Source organism: Corylus avellana, chromosome 2 (genome assembly GCF_965113065.1).
Source record: "Corylus avellana chromosome 2, dhCorAvel1.hap1.2, whole genome shotgun sequence".
Classification (NCBI taxonomy): domain Eukaryota; kingdom Viridiplantae; phylum Streptophyta; class Magnoliopsida; order Fagales; family Betulaceae; genus Corylus; species Corylus avellana.
Window position 1 is genome coordinate 44,246,509 of NC_142491.1, and position 19,070 is coordinate 44,265,578.

The window sequence follows — 19,070 nt, forward strand, 5'->3', positions numbered from 1 at the left end:
GGAATTCACGGTCAGATGTCTTGAAAAGATTCAACGCCTACCATGATGCCACTTGTTCCATTAAATAAATAATAATAAAATATTATTTGATTTTTTTTAAAAGTAAAATATAAGATAACAAAAAAATATAATTTTATTTATTTATTATTATTTGGCCTTTATGGTAGTTTTGGCCACCTCCAAAGGCCACCATTTGGCCTGCCACCCCAGACCAGCCGGTCACACCAACTAGTCTAGGGTGGCTTGGCCAAATGGTGGCCTTTGGGGGTGGTGCAAACTTTTTTTTTTTTTTTTTTTTTTTTTTTGGACTTTTAGCTCTTAGCCCGGGGGGTGGTTCGGTTATGCATTTTTTTTATTTTTTGGACTTTTGACCCTTGGGGGACCCAAGGGCCAAATAGTAATAAAAAAAAAAATTTATATTTTTGTATTATTTTGTTTTTTATTTTTTTTAAAAGTTAATTAATATTTTATTATTATTTATTTAGTTGAACACGTGGCATTATGGTAAGTGTTGGATCTTTTGAAAAAGATCCTGCCCGTGAATTCTAGAATTCACCCCTAATTCCAGGGGATCTTGGTCCCTAAAACATATATATATATATATATATATAAAAGTGACTAAAAAACATACTTAATGATTAACGACACGTGACTCTCTTTTTTAGCAATGAAATCAACTGTGGGCTATGTCAAGTCTGTGACATATCTTGGACGGTTTGTTTGAAGCAAATTGGATTAAATTAAATTGGAAATTAGCCCATCCCCAAAAAATTGGTCCCCATATTACACAATGTCAAACTAAGCATTGGTCACACCCCTTAATTTATTATTAAGGCATAATGTAAAACTAATCAAACTTATAAACCAACAAACACAAATTAGACAGATCACGCCCCGTGATACCAAGGTCAATTAGTTTGAATTCTTTTTTCTCTTTCTTTGTGTGAACATGTAAAAATATATATATATATATATAAATCATATATTTTTTTTAGAGCCAAAATAAGAGGAAAAAAAAATACAAATTTTATTTTTTTAACAAATTTAAAAATAAAAATAAAAACCCACCAACTCTCCCTAGATCCGTTTTAAATATCATTTACTGTCTAAATTATAATTTATAGATGTAATCATATATATTTAATTATTAATATACATTGTGATGTAGTAAATATGTTAGCACATTATTTAAAATTTTAAAATAATGTAGTATCGTGTACATAATTAAGTATAATAAAATAAAATAATTTGTCTCCCTTTCTAGTGTCATGTCCCCCAAAAATGGTAGAAGTTTTATATTTTTGGGCTCTCAAGATTATTAGATTAATTTACTTTCTTTAACAAAATAAATAAATTATATTTTGGTATGAAGGGATTGCAAAAAGGCCCTGAACAAACCCATGCTATAAATAGGACCCCTTCCTCAAACGCTTCCCAAATCCCAATCTCAAATTGATCAATCGAAGCCTCTGTTTCTATCTCGAGCTTTTACCAGATAAAAATGGTTGCTGAGGACGGAGAGGATGAGCGTAGAGCCAACCTGATCTTCACGTACGGGACGCTGAAGCGGGGGTTCTCCAACCACGCGCTAATGCAGGAGCTGATGCAAACCGGAGACGCGGCCCTGGTGGGAACCTACCGCACCGCTGAGAAGTTCCCGCTCGTCTGCGGGCCCTACCGGGTCCCATTCCTCCTCAATCTCCCCGGGTGCGGCCAGCGCGTGCTCGGCGAGCTCTACGCCGTGTCGTTTAAAGGACTCGCGAGAATGGACGAGTTGGAGGGCACCACGCGCGGCCACTACGAGAGGCTCCCCATTCAGCTGGAGCCACAGCCGCACGAGATTCATGTTGATGGGGACGGCGATGATGATTTTGCGAATGCTACGCGCGCGGAGGCGTACTACGCGCACAGGAGCTACGCGATGGAGATGTGGAGGAAGAACGGGAAGAAGGGGCTGAGCGGGTATACGGAGAGAGAGGCCAGAGGTTATGTGAAGCGCAAAGAAAGGCCTCAAAACCTCTCCTTCCTCGACCACATTCGACTCTTTCTCTCTGATTGATCAACAACATCAAAAAAAGAAAATTATGATTTTTTCTTTTCTTTTCTTTTAGATTTTGTGTTTGTTTAATATATCCACCAAAATGTTCCCACAGAAGGAAGTATGCAATTGCGTAATCCACCAGTTGGATTTGTTTGATTTGGGATGATGATGATGGGTTTAATTTGGTATTAGATATTGATTTAAAACTCGATGTTCGCTGTTTTTGTATTTATTAACGCTACGATTGATTACCAACCACATGATTAGGGGGGCCATTAGGCCATTGAGTATTAAGCAAATTGCTGATAATTACAGTAAGCATTTGAAATAGCAATGATTTTTTAATTATTAGGTGTTGCCAAATTTGAAAAATCATGGCTTTGCTTGGCAAAGTCTTTTTTTTTTTTTTTTTTTTTCTCTGTTCATCACCATTTTTCACGGAAAATTAACATAAATATATATATATATATATATATATATATATTTTACTTTTTATTATTATTCAAATAAAAAAATCATTACAAAACAATTTTTTTTTTTTTACTTTTTTCATACCATTTTTTCTCAACTTGGATCCTTTCCATTTCATTTGAATGGAGAAGAACAAATTAGTTGTTTTTATGGGATAATTTTGTCATTTTTGGACTCCTTGTTTTTCATTTGGACAAAAATGCCCTCTTAAAACAATTAATGGATCCTTCTCCATTTTTTCTAGGGATTGGCATATTAACTGATTACCGATTATCAGCCGTCTACCAGCCTCGATCGAACTGATATTAATCGCAACCGATATACTGATATTCTTATCGGTTAAACATTTTATACCGATATTCTTATCGGTCCGGTTAACCATTTGCTTTGAAAAAATGTATATATATATATATATATATATATATATATATATATATATATATATATAAAGCTATGGTTGATCAATATAAAAAAGCTTCAATAAATTATTTTAGCCCAAAAAACCAAATATTTGGGTCCCAAAAACAACTAAAAGCTATGGTTGATCAATATAAAAAAGCTTCAATAAATTATTTTAGCCCAAAAAACCAAATATTTGGGTCCCAAAAACAACTAATTTTTAATAAGCTATTTATTTTAATCCAACAAAAAGTATTTGGGCCAAAAAATAACTAATTTTTAATAAGCTATTTTAGCCCACGTTATCAGCTGATAATCGGTTAAGTAACCAATTAACCGATTATTTTCGGTTAATAATCGATAAGAGGTCAAACTGGACTATTTTGACCAATACTTAGGGCTAATTTTTTCACTTTTTTATGCCAAACATTTTTAACTTTTTTTTTTTTTTCTTTTTTTCACATCAATCTACATAACAACGTCTAAGGAAAAGATAGTTTTTTTTTTTTTTTTTAAAAAAAAATTATTTCATTTTTATTGATAGTCTAGTAATGCTATAGGGCCTCTCATTAAATAAATAAATTAAAAAAAAAAAAAGAAGAGTTGCCTTCCAATCTTCTAGTTGGTTTCACCCCCAACCACCATGAGGGCCTAATTTGATGTTTGCGACCACTAAATCGCATATCAATGGCTTTAGGTTGGACACAAGTTGACTAGAGTGGCCAACCACCCATATATATATATATATATATATATATGATAGTGCTAAGTGAGTCTTTTTAGTTTTCTAATATTTGATTCTTTATTGTTGGCTTTTCTTGTCTGTTTTTGGTTTGTATTTATGGGTATTACCTTCTAATTAACAATATTTTCCAAATCTTTAGATTGCACAATGTGTAAACTATCAAAAATTGTCATTATTCCTTCGAGGACAAAATATTCTTAATAAAAAAAATATATATGGGACAGCCAAACTACCTCCAAATTTCAATGGTCGTAAGAGTACTTGGACCACACCCAAATATGGCCGAAAGTGATGACCAGACCACCCTTGAGGCCTTAACCATTTAAGGAGTGATTCGGCCACTATCATAAGTTCATAATCATTTGAGAATCCCTAGGAAAGGGAGAGGGGAGATTTGAACTAATAACTTCACCTCTCCCTTTCCTATGTCTCCAAGGGTAATGCTGGGCATCACACTAGAAAGCAATACAAAATAATCCAAGGGATTCTCAAATTATAGGATTATTCATTGAATCATTGGTACTTGTTAGACCACCTTTCAATTTGCCTTATTGATGCAGCGTACCATTGTGGGATGTAAAGAATAACAACAAGAAAAATGAATAAATACTTCTAAGACCTTGAGTCTATCAAAGATTTAAGAAAGGGAAAATTTCATTTTGGACCTTTGAATTACCACCCGTTTTGACATGCCATCCAAACTTCAAAACCTTTCAATTTGGACCCTTGAACTATTAATTACAATCAATTTGAACAATTTCGTCAAATTTTAAATGACAAAAATTAGAAAATGACGTTTATACCATTGATTTTTTTATAAAATTTTATATTTAACCTTAATTTCAAAATAAAAATTAAAAAATATATTATAAAAATAAATAAAAAAATCACGAGGTGACCAACGGTTGGGTCACCGGTGACCTTTTTTTTTTTTTTCAAATTTTTAATAAAAAGAAAATTGAAGGGTAATTTTGTCTTTTTAAGGGTTTTAACGGAAAAAATTGACGGAGGGGTTCAAATTGATTTTAATTGAAAATTCATGAGTCCAAATTAAGAGGTTTTCAAGTTTGGAGGACATGTCAAAATGAGTGGTAATTCCAGGGTCTAAAGTAAATTTTTCCTTTTAAAAAATATTTTCAAAACGCTAGAGTCTATCTAGGGTTTAAAGAAAAAACTAAAGAAAGCTAACTCTGAAACTTCTTATTGATAAAAACTCAAATATAATCAAAAGCTGCGTTCTTGGGATTATAAGCATGTATTTATAGATCCTAGACTCTTAACTCTAATAGTAAATGGAAATAAAGTCGGTTTACAATTCTACGATGGCCCTCCGGACGGAACACAACGCCGTCCGGCGGTCACTAAAATAAAAGATGAAAACTATAAATAAAACATAGGTGTTTGGACGGTCTACGAATGAGACTCCATACGAGGCTCTTCGTAATGTTGTGGGACTACTCGCGTTCGAACGGTTGTAGACAAGGTTCTTGGGAATACACTTCACTCTTCCCGTCCGGACGGGCTTCAAACGAAGTCGCAGAAGAAGCCCTCTGGAATTCATCTTTTGCGCGAGTCTGCGATCTCGTCTTGACTCTCCTTGGTACAACTCCTTAGGGTACCTCCACACTTACATCCGCACGAGTCTTCCTCATGAAATCCTAAGTGGCATTCTTATCTACATCACTTTTGCACCCACAACTTCTTTTGTCCATATCATAATTCGGCAATAAAATATAGGAGAATCATGTCCCACTAGAAAACTATGCAAATTAAATAGAGCCCAGCAGAAAAGTATGCACATCTTTGAGCGTACAATTCTCCTGGAAAAATCTATGATTGTCCTCTTTTTTATACATTCACATTTCATCATTATTTTTATCCTTTTCAACCTCTTGAACAGGATCCACAAGTTTCTTGAGGCTGCATCAGTAATGTTACCCGAACTAGGATCACTCCGGTTCAAAAGAATTTTACCCTTATGTTATAAAGAAACGGCGAGCCCCACTCCACTCCATTTCTTCCATTTCTTTTGAAGTAGAGGACGAGAGTAAAACAGTTCCACCAAACTCACTGCTACTTCTTTCATTTACTTCTTTAATTTCTAATTTATATTTGTATATATTTAATAAAGCATCATAGATTCATAGTAGTTGAAATATCTTCAGCTTCAATTAATGGATGTGCATGTGTGTGCTGGCTTATCACATTCATCCACATGATTGATAAAAGGCATGGAAATTTCATCATACCCAGATGAATTTATTTCATTTTCTTCTTCTTCTTTCATTCGTTGTGCTGTTTTGGATGGATTCGGATCCAAGCTATTGTAAGGGCTGCAATAAGTTTTTTCTCATGCCAATAATGCAAAAAAAGGATGTGTGTATGTGTGTGTGTGTGTGTGTGGGGGGGGGGGGGGGGGCAGGGGCGGACCCACGTTCTCTGTTGGGGGGACGAATGTCCCCCCAAAATTTTTTTCAACCCCTCTTATTAGGGGCCTAGAAAAAAAAAAAAAACCTAAATATTAGAGGTTTTTCATAACCAGCGTCCCCCCAAATATTTAATATTTGTCCCCCCAAAACCTTTTTGTATATATTTTTACTTAACTGATTCTCTTTGGACTCTATTTGTTTCCAGCCTCTGCTCCTTTGCAGCGTGTAAGACAGCAATGAATGACAATCCTTCTCCTCCTCCTCCTTCTCTCTCTTTTTAACCCTATTCAATATTCATTTTACTTCTTGAAATTTAGGGAATTAATTTAATTTCTTAGGTTATAGTGTAAGGAATAACACAATATAATGATGTTATAATTTGACTTCCTTACTTTCAACGTAGGTAGATATAGCAAATGTGGTTACAGTCCATTTACAAGAACTGACACTACAAACTTGAATTTAAACATTTACATTTGAACGTAGATATTTATTAGCAGAGTAGTTTTATCTGTATCTTTATCTGTTTCTGATGGTTAATTCACATTTGAATTCGTTTGGTCTAAAAAATTAATTTGTAATAAAACTACAACGTCTTTTGTCCTTTGAAAATCATCCAACTTAATTCCTTATCTATTTTTTTTTTCTTCTAAAGAATATAAACGCAGCATATATATATATATATATTCCTTGAAAAATCATCAAACTTAATTTCTTACATGTTTCTTCTTCTAAGAACATAAACAACTGAGTTGTTGACCATAAGCACAACTCCATAATGCTAAATTACTTTTGTTGGCGCCATGGCATATAAACGAATGAACCTACGGATCATGCGGTGTAAACACGCTGCATAAATGCAGCAGAGATTCTTCACGAATGGAACAAATATAATAAACAAAGAAAGACAAGAGTGCTTGCGAATGAGACATCATATCTAGGCCTGGGTATCGGTCAAAACGGTCCGGTTAAGGACCTTATCGGTTATTAACCGATAATTTTCGGTTAAACGGTTTATTAACCGATACCGAACCAATAAGAATTTTAACCGATAATTTCGGTTAAAACGGTACACGGTTAAACGGTCCGGTTAAACCGGTTAACCGATTTAACCGATAGCTTTATATTGATTTATTTTGTTGGGCCAAAAACCAAAAATGAGTTTTTTTGACTTTTGAGAGCCCAAATACTTTTTGTTGGGCTAAAATAATTTATTAAAAATGAGTTGTTTTAGGGACCAAATACTTTTTGTTGGGACCCAAATATTTGTTTTTTGGGCTAAAAATTGAAGCTTTTTTATATTGATCCACTTCAACTTTTTTTTTTTTATTTTTTTTTATTTTTTATTATTATTATAAAATACATTTTTCCAAAGCAAATGGACTAATTAACACAATGAATACTAATTAGACTAGCAAAACTAGTTAATGAAAAATGCTTTTACCAAAGACAAAGAAATCTCATCAAATGCCATAACTTAAAAAAAAAACATCAAATCTACCCAAACCCAAATTAAAATAAAATTCATTAATGAATAATAAACAAAGTATTAACTAATTAAAGTCACTTAGCAAAAGGAAAATAAGTCATGGGCAACACCATTATAAAAAAATAAAAAAATAAAAAAATAAAAAAATCCGGTTTCTTATCGGTTAACCGGTTAACCGATAAGAACCGCTTAACCGGACCGGACCGGACCGAATTCCGGTATACTTTTTTTAACCGATAAGGATATCGGCATATCGGCTACGGTTTATATCGGTTCGGTCGAAGCCGGTAGACGGCCGGTTAAACGGTAACGGTTAATTTGCCCACCCCTAATCATATCAATCGCAACAAGCATTATTATTATTATTATTATTTTTGGATAATTTCATGGTTTCTCGGTTTCAGATTCCTCAGCTGTCGTGTCGAAATAGTTGTCCTCTTCTAGCAATATCCATCAACATCCGTCATCACTAGCTGGATCACAATAACCGAATGGTAATGGAGGAGGAGGGGTAGTTGCATGCACTCTATCTTCCAGCTTCCTGTTGGGAGAGTTTATTCCCGCCCCCACAGCAACCTATTAATTACAAAAAAGCAAAAATCAAATTTATAGTAAAAAAAAAAAACCAAGGTTTACTAATGCTTGAAATAAGGGCACTTTAATAAAACGTCTCTATATAGGGACGTTTTACTATGTAAATGACCATTCTCATATGCCCCATTTTAGAGGCGTTTTTAACTGAAAAAACGTATTGAAATTGAATTTCAATCGCGATCTATTTAAACGTGCTTCAAGTGCCCACATTCAAGCGTCGCTAAATCATTTGAGGCCTTTTTTGGGCCAAAAATGCCCCAAATAACCATGTTACTAAATCATGTTTTGTTTGTTTGTTTGTAGTGATGTAATTTCAACCAACCCCATTCCCATTGTGGGTTTCCGCTGGAATTTCGTCAGAATGTGATGGCTTTGGACGAGCAGCATAGGTCAGCGTGGAGCAGAGGAGGGAGATCATCAACAGGGTGGCGAACTTGCCCATCTTTGATTTTTGTAATACAATGGTAAGATAAGATTGTGAGGCAGAGAGTAGAAAGAGCGCAATGAATATATATTTTCTTTTTTTTTCTTTTTTGGATGAATATGAAAAGAGTGTAATGAATTTATAGAAGAGATAAAGAGTACATATTCTCCTTGTATCCCTCTTGTGTCCCCACAATGGAAGGCTAGAGGGACACGTGGAAGGAGACCCCTTCCTATTTCAAGATTTAGTGGACCAGAAACTTGATTAAATTAGATAAATATGTATTATGGAGGGAGAAAAGCATGAAAGTAAGGGTGACCACAAGAATTTAATCAAAAAAACAAACTAAGGAAAAGGTTTGATTTTTGAGATCGATCCCGGTTGATGGATTTTCTGCATGCTATTATATAGAATAATGCTTCACTTTTTTTCACTTTTTTTTTTTTTTACACAATTTATTACATCTAATGATGGTTTTAAAAGGTTTTAAAAGTTACTTATAGATGTAAAAAAAATGAGTGTAAATAATTGAATTTACTCATTCTCTTTATATAATGAGATGACTTAGCTGAATTTGCTTAGTTAGAAGATCATGTAGAGGAAAGAGAGAGGGCGATGATCAATAATAAATGGTCAAAAAGAGCTCAACGCTAAGCATTTAGAGTCTTAGACAAATGTTAACGTTGTCAAAGAAATTTGTGCATAACGATACAAAATCTTACGAATAAAAAAACCTAAGATTATTCTTTTCATTTCTAAATTTTAGATTGTCACAATGTACAAACTAATTTAATTGTCTTTAACTCTTCAAAGATAAAAATACCTTTAATAAAAAAAATATATATTTTTTTTTTTTTTATAAAAAAAAGTGGGTGGCTAAACAACCCCAATAACCATAGAGGTGGTTCGGCAAACCCCCAAATATGGCCGAAGGTGATGAATGAACCAACTTTGATCATTTGAAGGGTGATTCGGCCACCATTATGATTATTTGAGAGTAATATATATATATATATATTGAACCATTTAAGAGTAGTACAACCATCTTCATTTTGGGAATATGATCATTTCCATTTCAAATTAAATGAATAGCATTCAGCTAGTGGTTTTTTAGACAATTTTACCCTTCTTTTTTTTACCCTTCTTAAATATATTAACTAAATACTGTCTATTTCAAATGAAATGGAGAGAATTTCCTTTCACTTTTCAAAATGGTGACCCACATAATTCTATGACTTGAAGTTCACAATTTATGGAGTAGTGTACAAAAGAGGAAAGAGTAATGCTTGGCTTCACACCCAAGATAATACTCGGGATTCTCATATTATATAGATTTATTCATTGGTACATATCGGATCAACTTTCAATCTGCCTCTTGCTCCCAAAAATTATTCTGTCCACATCAGGATTCAGCAATAAACTACACTACATCTTTTCGAATACAATCCTGAATTAAATAGAAAAATCTATGATTACCCTCTTTTTTATACATTCACCTTTCATCATTATTTTTTTCTTTTTCAACTTGTTGAACGAGATCAACAAGTTTCTTGAGGCTGCATCAGTAACATTACCCATGATCTTGAGCCACATTTACTGAACAATATATTTTTAATGATATCTCTGTGTTTTAAGATTGGACAGGTCAGAGACACCATGAGGAAATATATATAAAACAAGAGATAAAATATAAATCAGGATTTGAGACAACTTTTAAGTGGATTTGGGAGTTCATCTTCTTTTCCTCTCCTTCTTACAATTATTTAACCATAAACATTTTAAAAATTAAAAATTAAAAATAAAAACACGCAAAATTCTAGGTTTGAGGCTACTGATAGAGGAATATTTTTCTAGTACATTCACACTCGCATGCGGACATATACATATAGACATGAGGTTGGGATCTTGTAAATTTGCAAAAGAGTAATACTAGAAACTACAATTTTTATCTCACCTTATTGATGTGACAATGCCTACTAGCTACTTTTTTTTTTCAAAAAATAAAAAATAAAATTGATTGGCACTACCCCAATTAGCAAAACAAGATAGGAGTACTGAAATAAAAGTATCATTTCTATAATTATTTATTCCAAAAGGTTGAACATTGTACTGAAATGTAACCTATGTTATTATAAGTCGTTGAAGTTTCTATTATCTTTTTTATTTATTTATTTTAAATAAGTAAATCAATCTCATTTAAAAAAAAAAGGAGGGGGGGGGGGGGGGGTGAGGCGTAACTCAAATACACGGAAAATGTACAAAAGAAAACCAAATTTAGAAAAAGTAAAAGAGCACATCAAGAAATTCTAAGAAATAAAACAATTGCAGACAATCATCCAAACATAGAGAGATTTGAGTATAATCGCTTTTAGTTCCATCATTGTCTTCTTACAATCTTCGAGATTTTGAGCATTGTGTTCTCACATCAAAATTATCTTCCAAACTTCTAAATTGCAGCTATTATCCTTTTATTCTTTTGGGGTATACAAAGAAGAAATATAACTACATGAATACAATTCCCAAAAAAAGTGGAACTAGAAAGGTGGTAGTTGAAATGAATAGGAAGTACAAACTACAATCTAAATGTGACGATACAAAAGATATATATGAACCCATCATTTAGCAACATCCAACATGTATCTCACATCCACTTTTATATCATGAGTAATCATTTTACACCACTCATTTTGATCCATATTTTGATCTAACATTACAAAATGGACCAGATCCTCCATTTTTAAGTATTATGCATGTGGAAGCCGGGTATGCAAATTGATAACTCTATTCAGCTTTGATTTAATATAGTAACATTCTGTAACAACATGGATAGAAGTATCAGACTACATACACCAGCATGTCGAAGGAAATGATTCAGAAGGCAAATTGTAAAGTTTGAATGAATAGCTAGTACAAACCTTATTTATCTGTTAAGTCATTGGTTCCATCAGTTGCTGCATCCTGCATCAGTATATAGGAATTATAAAATATGCAAAATTGAAAAGAACTACAAAAGGCTTAGAGTTCGACAGGAAAAAAAACAAGAAGTAAGGAGACAACATAGAATAGGTCAGAAGGATGTAGTCAACAGCAAAGATAGGGCAGTTCTTTCATGTTTGGCTTTAGGTTGGACACAAGTTGACTAGAGTGGCCAACCACCTATATATATATATATATATATATATATATATATATATATGATAGTGCTAAGTGAGTCTTTTTAGTTTTCTAATATTTGATTCTTTATTGTTGGCTTTTCTTGTCTGTTTTTGGTTTGTATTTATGGGTATTACCTTCTAATTAACAATATTTTCTAAATCTTTAGATTGCACAATGTGTAAACTATCAAAAATTGTCATTATTCTTTCGAGGACAAAATATTCTTAATAAAAAAAAAATGTATATGGGGTAGCCAAACTACCTCCAAATTTCAATGGTCGTAGGAGTACTTGGACCACACCCAAATATGGCCGAAAGTGATGACCAGACCACCCTTGAGGCCTTGACCATTTAAGGAGTGATTCGGCCACTATCATAAGTTCATAATCATTTGAGAGTAATTCACCTACTCCATTTGACCAAATGTGGTGCCCTATGTCTCCAAAAGATAGCTCACTCGGCTGTGGGTCACGCTTAATGAAGCGGAGGCTATTAGTTCGAATCCCCCCTCTCTCTTTCCTTGTGTGGACATGTCAAAAAAATGTAATGCCCCTTAAGCCAACTACTTTTTAAATTCCTTTATATGGCAAGAAATTTCACAATTTTTCGTGTGGCGTACAAAACAGGAAAGGGTAATGCTGGGCTTCACACTAGAAAACAACACAAAATAATGCTAGGGATTCTCAAATTATAGGATTATTCATTGAATCATCGGTACATGTTGGAACACCTTTCAATCTGCCTTATTGATGCAGCGTAACATTGTGGGATGTAAAGAATAACAAGAAGAAGAAGAGATAAATACTTCTAAGACCTTGAGTCTATCAAAGATTTAAGAAAGAGAAAATTTTACTTTGAACCCCTGAATTACCACCCGTTTTGACATGCCCCTCAAACTTCAAAACTTTTCAATTTGGACCTTTGAACTTTTAATTGCAATCAATTTGAACCATTCCGTCAAATTTTAAATGATAAAAGTTAGAAAATGACGTTTATACCCTTGACTTTTTTATAAAATTTCAAATTTAACCTTAATTTCAAAATTAAAAAAAAAAAAATCACGAGGTGACCAACGGTTGGGACACCTTGTGACCCCCTTTTTTTTTTTTTTTCAATTTTTAATAAAAAGAAAATTGAAGGGTAATTTTGTTTTTTTAAGGGTTTTAACGGAAAAAAATTGACGGAGGGGTTCAAATTGACTGTAATTGAAAATTCAGGAATCCAAATTGAGAGGTTTTCAAGTTTGGGGGGACATGTCAAAATGAGTGGTAATTCAGAGGTCCAAAGTACATTTTTCCCTTTAAGAAATCTTTTCAAAACGTTAGAATCTATCTAGGGTTTGAAGAAAAAACTGAAGAAAGCTAACTCTGAGACTTCTTATTGATAAAAACTCAAATATAATCAAAAGCTACGTTCTTGGGATTATAAGCATGTATTTATAGCCCTATACTCCTAACCTTAATAGTAAATGGAAATAAAGTCCGTTTGCAATTCTACGATGGCCCTCCGGACGGAACATAACGCCGTCCGGATGGTCACTAAAATAAAAGATGAAAACTGTAAATAAAACATAGGTATCCAGATGGTCTTCGGACGAGACTCCATACGAGGCTCGTTGTAATGTTGCGGGACTACTCGCGTTCGGACAGTTGTAGACAAGGCTCTCGGGAATACACTTCACTCTTCCCGTCCGAACGGGCTTCAGACGAAGTTGCAGAAAAAGCCCTCTGGAATTCAGCTTCTGCGCGAGTCTGCGATCTCGTCTTGACTCTCCTTGGTACGACTCTTTAGGGTACCTCCACACTTACATCCGCACGAGTCTTCCTCATGAAATCCTAAGTGGCATTCTTATCTACATCACTTTTGCACCCTCAAATTCTTTTGTCCATATCAGAATTCGGCAATAAAATATAGGAGAATCATGTCCCACTAGAAAACTATGCAAATTAAATAGAGCCCTGCAGAAAAGTATGCACATCTTTGAGCGTACAATTCTCCTGGAAAAATCTATGATTGTCCTCTTTTTTATACATTCACATTTCATCATTATTTTTATCCTTTTCAACCTCTTGAACAAGATCCACAAGTTTCTTGAGGCTGCATCAGTAATGTTACCCGAACTAGGATCTCTCCGGTTCAAAAGAATTTTACCCTTATGTTATAAAGAACCGGCGAGCCCCACTCCACTCCATTTCTTCCATTTCTTTTGAAGTAGAGGACGAGAGTAAAACAGTTCCACCAAATTCACTGCTACTTCTTTCATTTACTTCTTTAATTTCTAATTTATATTTGTATATATTTAATAAAGCATCATAGATTCATAGTAGTTGAAATATCTTCAGCTTCAATTAATGGATGTGCATGTGTGTGCTGGCTTATCACATTCATCCACATGATCGATAAAAGGCATGGAAATTTCATCATACCCAGATGAATTTATTTCATTTTCTTCTTCTTCTTTCATTCGTTGTGCTGTTTTGGATGGATTCGGATCCAAGCTATTGCAAGGGCTGCAATAAGTTTTTTCTCATGCCAATAATGCAAAAAAAGGATGTGTGTGTGTGGGGGGGTGGGGGTGGGGGTGGAGGGGGGGTGGGGGGTGGGGGAGAAGAAGAAGTGAGAACATTAATTCTCATTCATCTAAAGTAATTTATTCTTCATGAACGCTGCATAAATGCAGCAGAGATTCTTCACGAATGGAACAAATATAATAAACAAAGAAAGACAAGAGTACTTGCGAATGAGACATCATATCAATCGCAACAAGCATTATTATTATTATTATTATTTTTGGATAATTTCATGGTTTCTCGGTTTCAGATTCTTCAGCTGTCGTGTCGAAATAGTTGTCCTCTTCTAGCAATATCCATCAACATCCGTCATCACTAGCTGGATCACAACCCCAATCTGGATCGATCCTCTTTCTCTTAGTTGCATGCTTTTTATCTTCCAGCTTCCTGTTGGGAGAGTGTATTCCCGCCCCCACAGCAACCTATTGATTACAAAAAAAGCAAAAATCAAATTTATAGAAAAAAAAAAAAAAAAAAACCAAGGTTTACTAATGCTTGAAATAAGGGCACTTTAATAAAACGTCTCTATATAGGGACGTCTTACTATGTAAATGACCATTCTCATATGCCCCATTTTAGAGGCGTTTATAACTGAAAAAACGTATTGAAATTGAATTTCAATCGCGATCTATTTAAACGTGCTCCAAGTGCTCACATTCAAGCGTCGCTAAATCATTTGAGGCCTTTTTTGGGCCAAAAATGCCCCAAATAACCATGTCACTAAATCATGCTTCTTTTTTTTTTTGTTTGTTTGTAGTGATGTAATTTCAACTAACCCCATTCCCATTGTGGGTTTCCGCTGGAATTTCGTCAGAATGTGATGGCTTTGGACGAGCAGCATAGGTCAGCGTGGAGCAGAGGAGGAGGGAGATCATCAACAAGGTGGCGAACTTGCCCATCTTTGATTTTTGTAATACAATGGTAGGATAAGATTGTGAGGCAGAGAGTGGAAAGAGCGCAATGAATATATATTTTCTTTTTTATTTTTTTATTTTTTTGGATGAATTTGAAAAAAGTGTAATGAATTTATAGAAGAGATAAAGAATACATATTCTCCTTGTATCCCTCTTGTGTCCCCGCAATGGAAGGCTAGAGGGACACGTGGAAGGAAACCCTTTCCTATTTCAAGATTTTGTGGACCAGAAACTTGATTAAATTAGATAAATATGTATTATAGAGGGAGAAAAGTAGCAAAGTAAGGGTGACCACAAGAATTTAATCAAAAAAACAAACTAAGGAAAATGTTTGATTTTTGAGATCGATCCCAGTTGATGGATTTTCTGCGTGCTATTATATAGAATAATGCTTCACTTATTTTCACTTTTTTTTTTACACAATTTATTACAACTAATGGTGGTTTTAAAAGTTACTTATAGGTGTAAAAAAAAATGAGTGTAAAGAAGTGAATGTACTCATTCTCTTTATATAATGAGATGACTTAGTTGACTTTGCTTAGTTGGAAGATCATCTAGAGGAAAGAGAGAGGGCGTTGGTCAATAATAAATGGTCAAAAAGAGCTAAACCCTAAGCATTTAGAGTCTTAGACAAATGTTAACGTTGTCAAAGAAATTTGTGCATAACGATACAAAATCTTACAAATAAAAAAACCCAAGATTATTCTTTTCATTTCTAAATTTTAGATTGTCACAATGTTCAAACTAATAAAAATTGTCTTTAACTCTTCAAAGATAAAAATGCCTTTAATAAAAAAAATATAATTTTTTTTTTTTTTTAAAAAAAAGTGGGTGGCTGAACCACCCCAATAACCATAGGGGTGGTTCGGCAAACCCCCAAATATGGCCGAAGGTGATGAATGAACCAACTTTGATCATTTGAAGGGTGATTCGGCCACCATTATGATTATTTGAGAGTAATATATATATATATATATATTTGAACCATTTAAGAGTAGTACAACCACCTTCATTTTGGGAATATGATCATTTCCTTTTCAAATGAAATGAATAGCATTCGGTTAGTGGTTTTTTAGAGAATTTTACCCTTCTTGAATACACTAACTAGATATTGTCTATTTCAAATGAAATTGAGAGAATTTCATTTCACTTTTCCGAATGGTGACCCACATAATTCTATGACTTGAAGTTCACAATTTATGGAGTAGTGTACAAAAGACGAAAGAGTATTAGAGTAATGCTTGGCTTCACACCCAAAATAATACTAGGGATTCTCATATTATTTAGATTTATTCATTGGAACATATTGGATCAACTTTCAATCTGCCTCTTGCTCCCAAAAATTATTCTGTCCACATCAGGATTCAGCAATAAACTACACTACATCTTTTAGAATACAATCCTGAATTAAATAGAAAAATCTATGATTACCCTCTTTTTTATACATTCACCTTTCATCATTATTTTTTTCTTTTTCAACTTGTTGAACGAGATCAACAAGTTTCTTGAGGCTGCATCAGTAACATTACCCATGATCATGAGCCACATTTACTGAACAATATATTTTTAATCATGTCTCTGTGTTTTAAGATTGGACAGGTCAGAGACACCATGAGGAAATATATATAAAACAAGAGATAAAATATAAATCAGGATTTGAGACAACTTTTAAGTGGATTTGGGAGTTCATCTTCTTTTCCTCTCCTTCTTACAATTATTTAACCATAAAAATTTTAAAAATTAAAACACGCAAAATTCTAGCTTTGAGGCTACTGATAAAGGAATATTTTTCTAGTACATTCACACTCGCATGCGGACATATACATATAGACATGAGGTTGGGATCCTGTAAATTTGCAAAAGAGTAACACAATTTTTATCTCACCTTATTGATGTGACAATGCCTACTAGCTACTTTTTTTAAAAGAAATAAAAAATTGATTGGCACTACCCCAATCAGCAAAACGAGATAGGAGTGAAATAAAAGTATAATTTCTATAATTATTTATTCCAAAATGTTGAACATTGTATTGAAATGTAACATATGTTATTATAAGTTGTTGAAGTTTCTATTATCTTCTTTTTCTTTTTTTCTTTTTTTTTTTAAAAAGTAAATCAATCTCATTTAAAAAAAAGGGGGGGGGGGGGGGGCGGAGGCGGGGGCGTAACTCAAATACACGGAAAATGTACAAAAGAAAACCAAATTTAGAAAAAGTAAAAGAGCACATCAAGAAATTCTAAGAAATAAAACAATTGCAGACAATCATCCAAACATAGAGAGATTTGAGCATAATCGCTTTTAGTTCCATCATTGTCTTCTTACAATCTTCAAAATTTTGAGCATTGTGTTCTCACATCAAAATTATCTTCCAAACTTCTAAATTGCAGCTATTATCTTTTTATTCTTTTGGGGTATACAAAGAAGAAATATAACTACATGAATACAATTCCCAAAAAAAGTGGAACTAGAGAGGTGGTAGGTGAAATGAATAGGAAGTACAAACTACAATCTAAATGTGACGATACAAAAGATATATATGAACCCATCATTTAGCAACATCCAACATGTATCTCACATCCACTTTTATATCATGAGTAATCATTTTACACCACTCATTTTGATCCATATTTTGATCTAACATTACAAAATGGACCAGATCCTCCATTTTTAAGTATTATGCATGTGGAAGCCGGGTATGCAAATTGATAACTCTATTCAGCTTTGATTTAGTATAGTAACATTCTGTAACAACATGGATAGAAGTATCAGACTACATACACCAGCATGTCGAAGGAAATGATTCAGAAGGCAAATTGTAAAGTTTGAATGAATAGCTAGTACAAACCTTATTTATCTGTTAAGTCATTGGTTCCATCAGTTGCTGCATCCTGCATCAGTATATAGGAATTATAAAATATGCAAAATTGAAAAGAACTACAAAAGGCTTAGAGTTCGACAGGAAAAAAAACAAGAAGTAAGGAGACAACATAGAATAGGTCAGAAGGATGTAGTCAACAGCAAAGATAGGGCAGTTCTTTCATGTTTGGCTTTAGGTTGGACACAAGTTGACTAGAGTGGCCAACCACCTATATATATATATATATATATATATATATATATGATAGTGCTAAGTGAGTCTTTTTAGTTTTCTAATATTTGATTCTTTATTGTTGGCTTTTCTTGTCTGTTTTTGGTTTGTATTTATGGGTATTACCTTCTAATTAACAATATTTTCTAAATCTTTAGATTGCACAATGTGTAAACTATCAAAAATTGTCATTATTCTTTCGAGGACAAAATATTCTTAATAAAAAAAAAATGTATATGGGGTAGCCAAACTACCTCCAAATTTCAATGGTCGTAGGAGTACTTGGACCACACCCAAATATGGCCGAAAGTGATGACCAGACCACCCTTGAGGCCTTGACCATTTAAGGAGTGATTCGGCCACTATCATAAGTTCATAATCATTTGAGAGTAATTCACCTACTCCATTTGACCAAATGTGGTGCCCTATGTCTCCAAAAGATAGCTCACTCGGCTGTGGGTCACGCCTAATGAAGCGGAGGCTATTAGTTCGAATCCCCCCTCACTCTTTCCTTGTGTGGACATGTCAAAAAAATGTAATGCCCCTTAAGCCAACTACTTTTTAAATTCCTTTATATGGCAAGAAATTTCACAATTTTTCGTGTGGCGTACAAAACAGGAAAGGGTAATGCTGGGCTTCACACTAGAAAACAACACAAAATAATGCTAGGGATTCTCAAATTATAGGATTATTCATTGAATCATCGGTACATGTTGGAACACCTTTCAATCTGCCTTATTGATGCAGCG

General features: G+C 33.8%; 1 protein-coding gene across 1 annotated transcript; it reads left to right on the forward strand.

Moving 5' to 3' along the window:
* The first annotated feature begins 1,413 nt into the window (after positions 1-1,413).
* On the forward strand, positions 1,414-2,291 carry LOC132186489 (putative gamma-glutamylcyclotransferase At3g02910). Its single transcript, XM_059600470.2, has one exon. It carries the CDS (start codon positions 1,502-1,504, stop codon positions 2,057-2,059), a length of 558 nt encoding a protein of 185 aa, XP_059456453.1. The 5' UTR covers positions 1,414-1,501; the 3' UTR covers positions 2,060-2,291.
* The last annotated feature ends 16,779 nt before the right edge of the window (positions 2,292-19,070 follow it).

Excerpts from the sequence above, each read along its gene's own strand:
- LOC132186489 (XM_059600470.2), top strand. The coding sequence starts at position 1,502 with ATGGTTGCTGAGGACGGAGAGGATGAGCGTAGAGCCAACCTGATCTTC.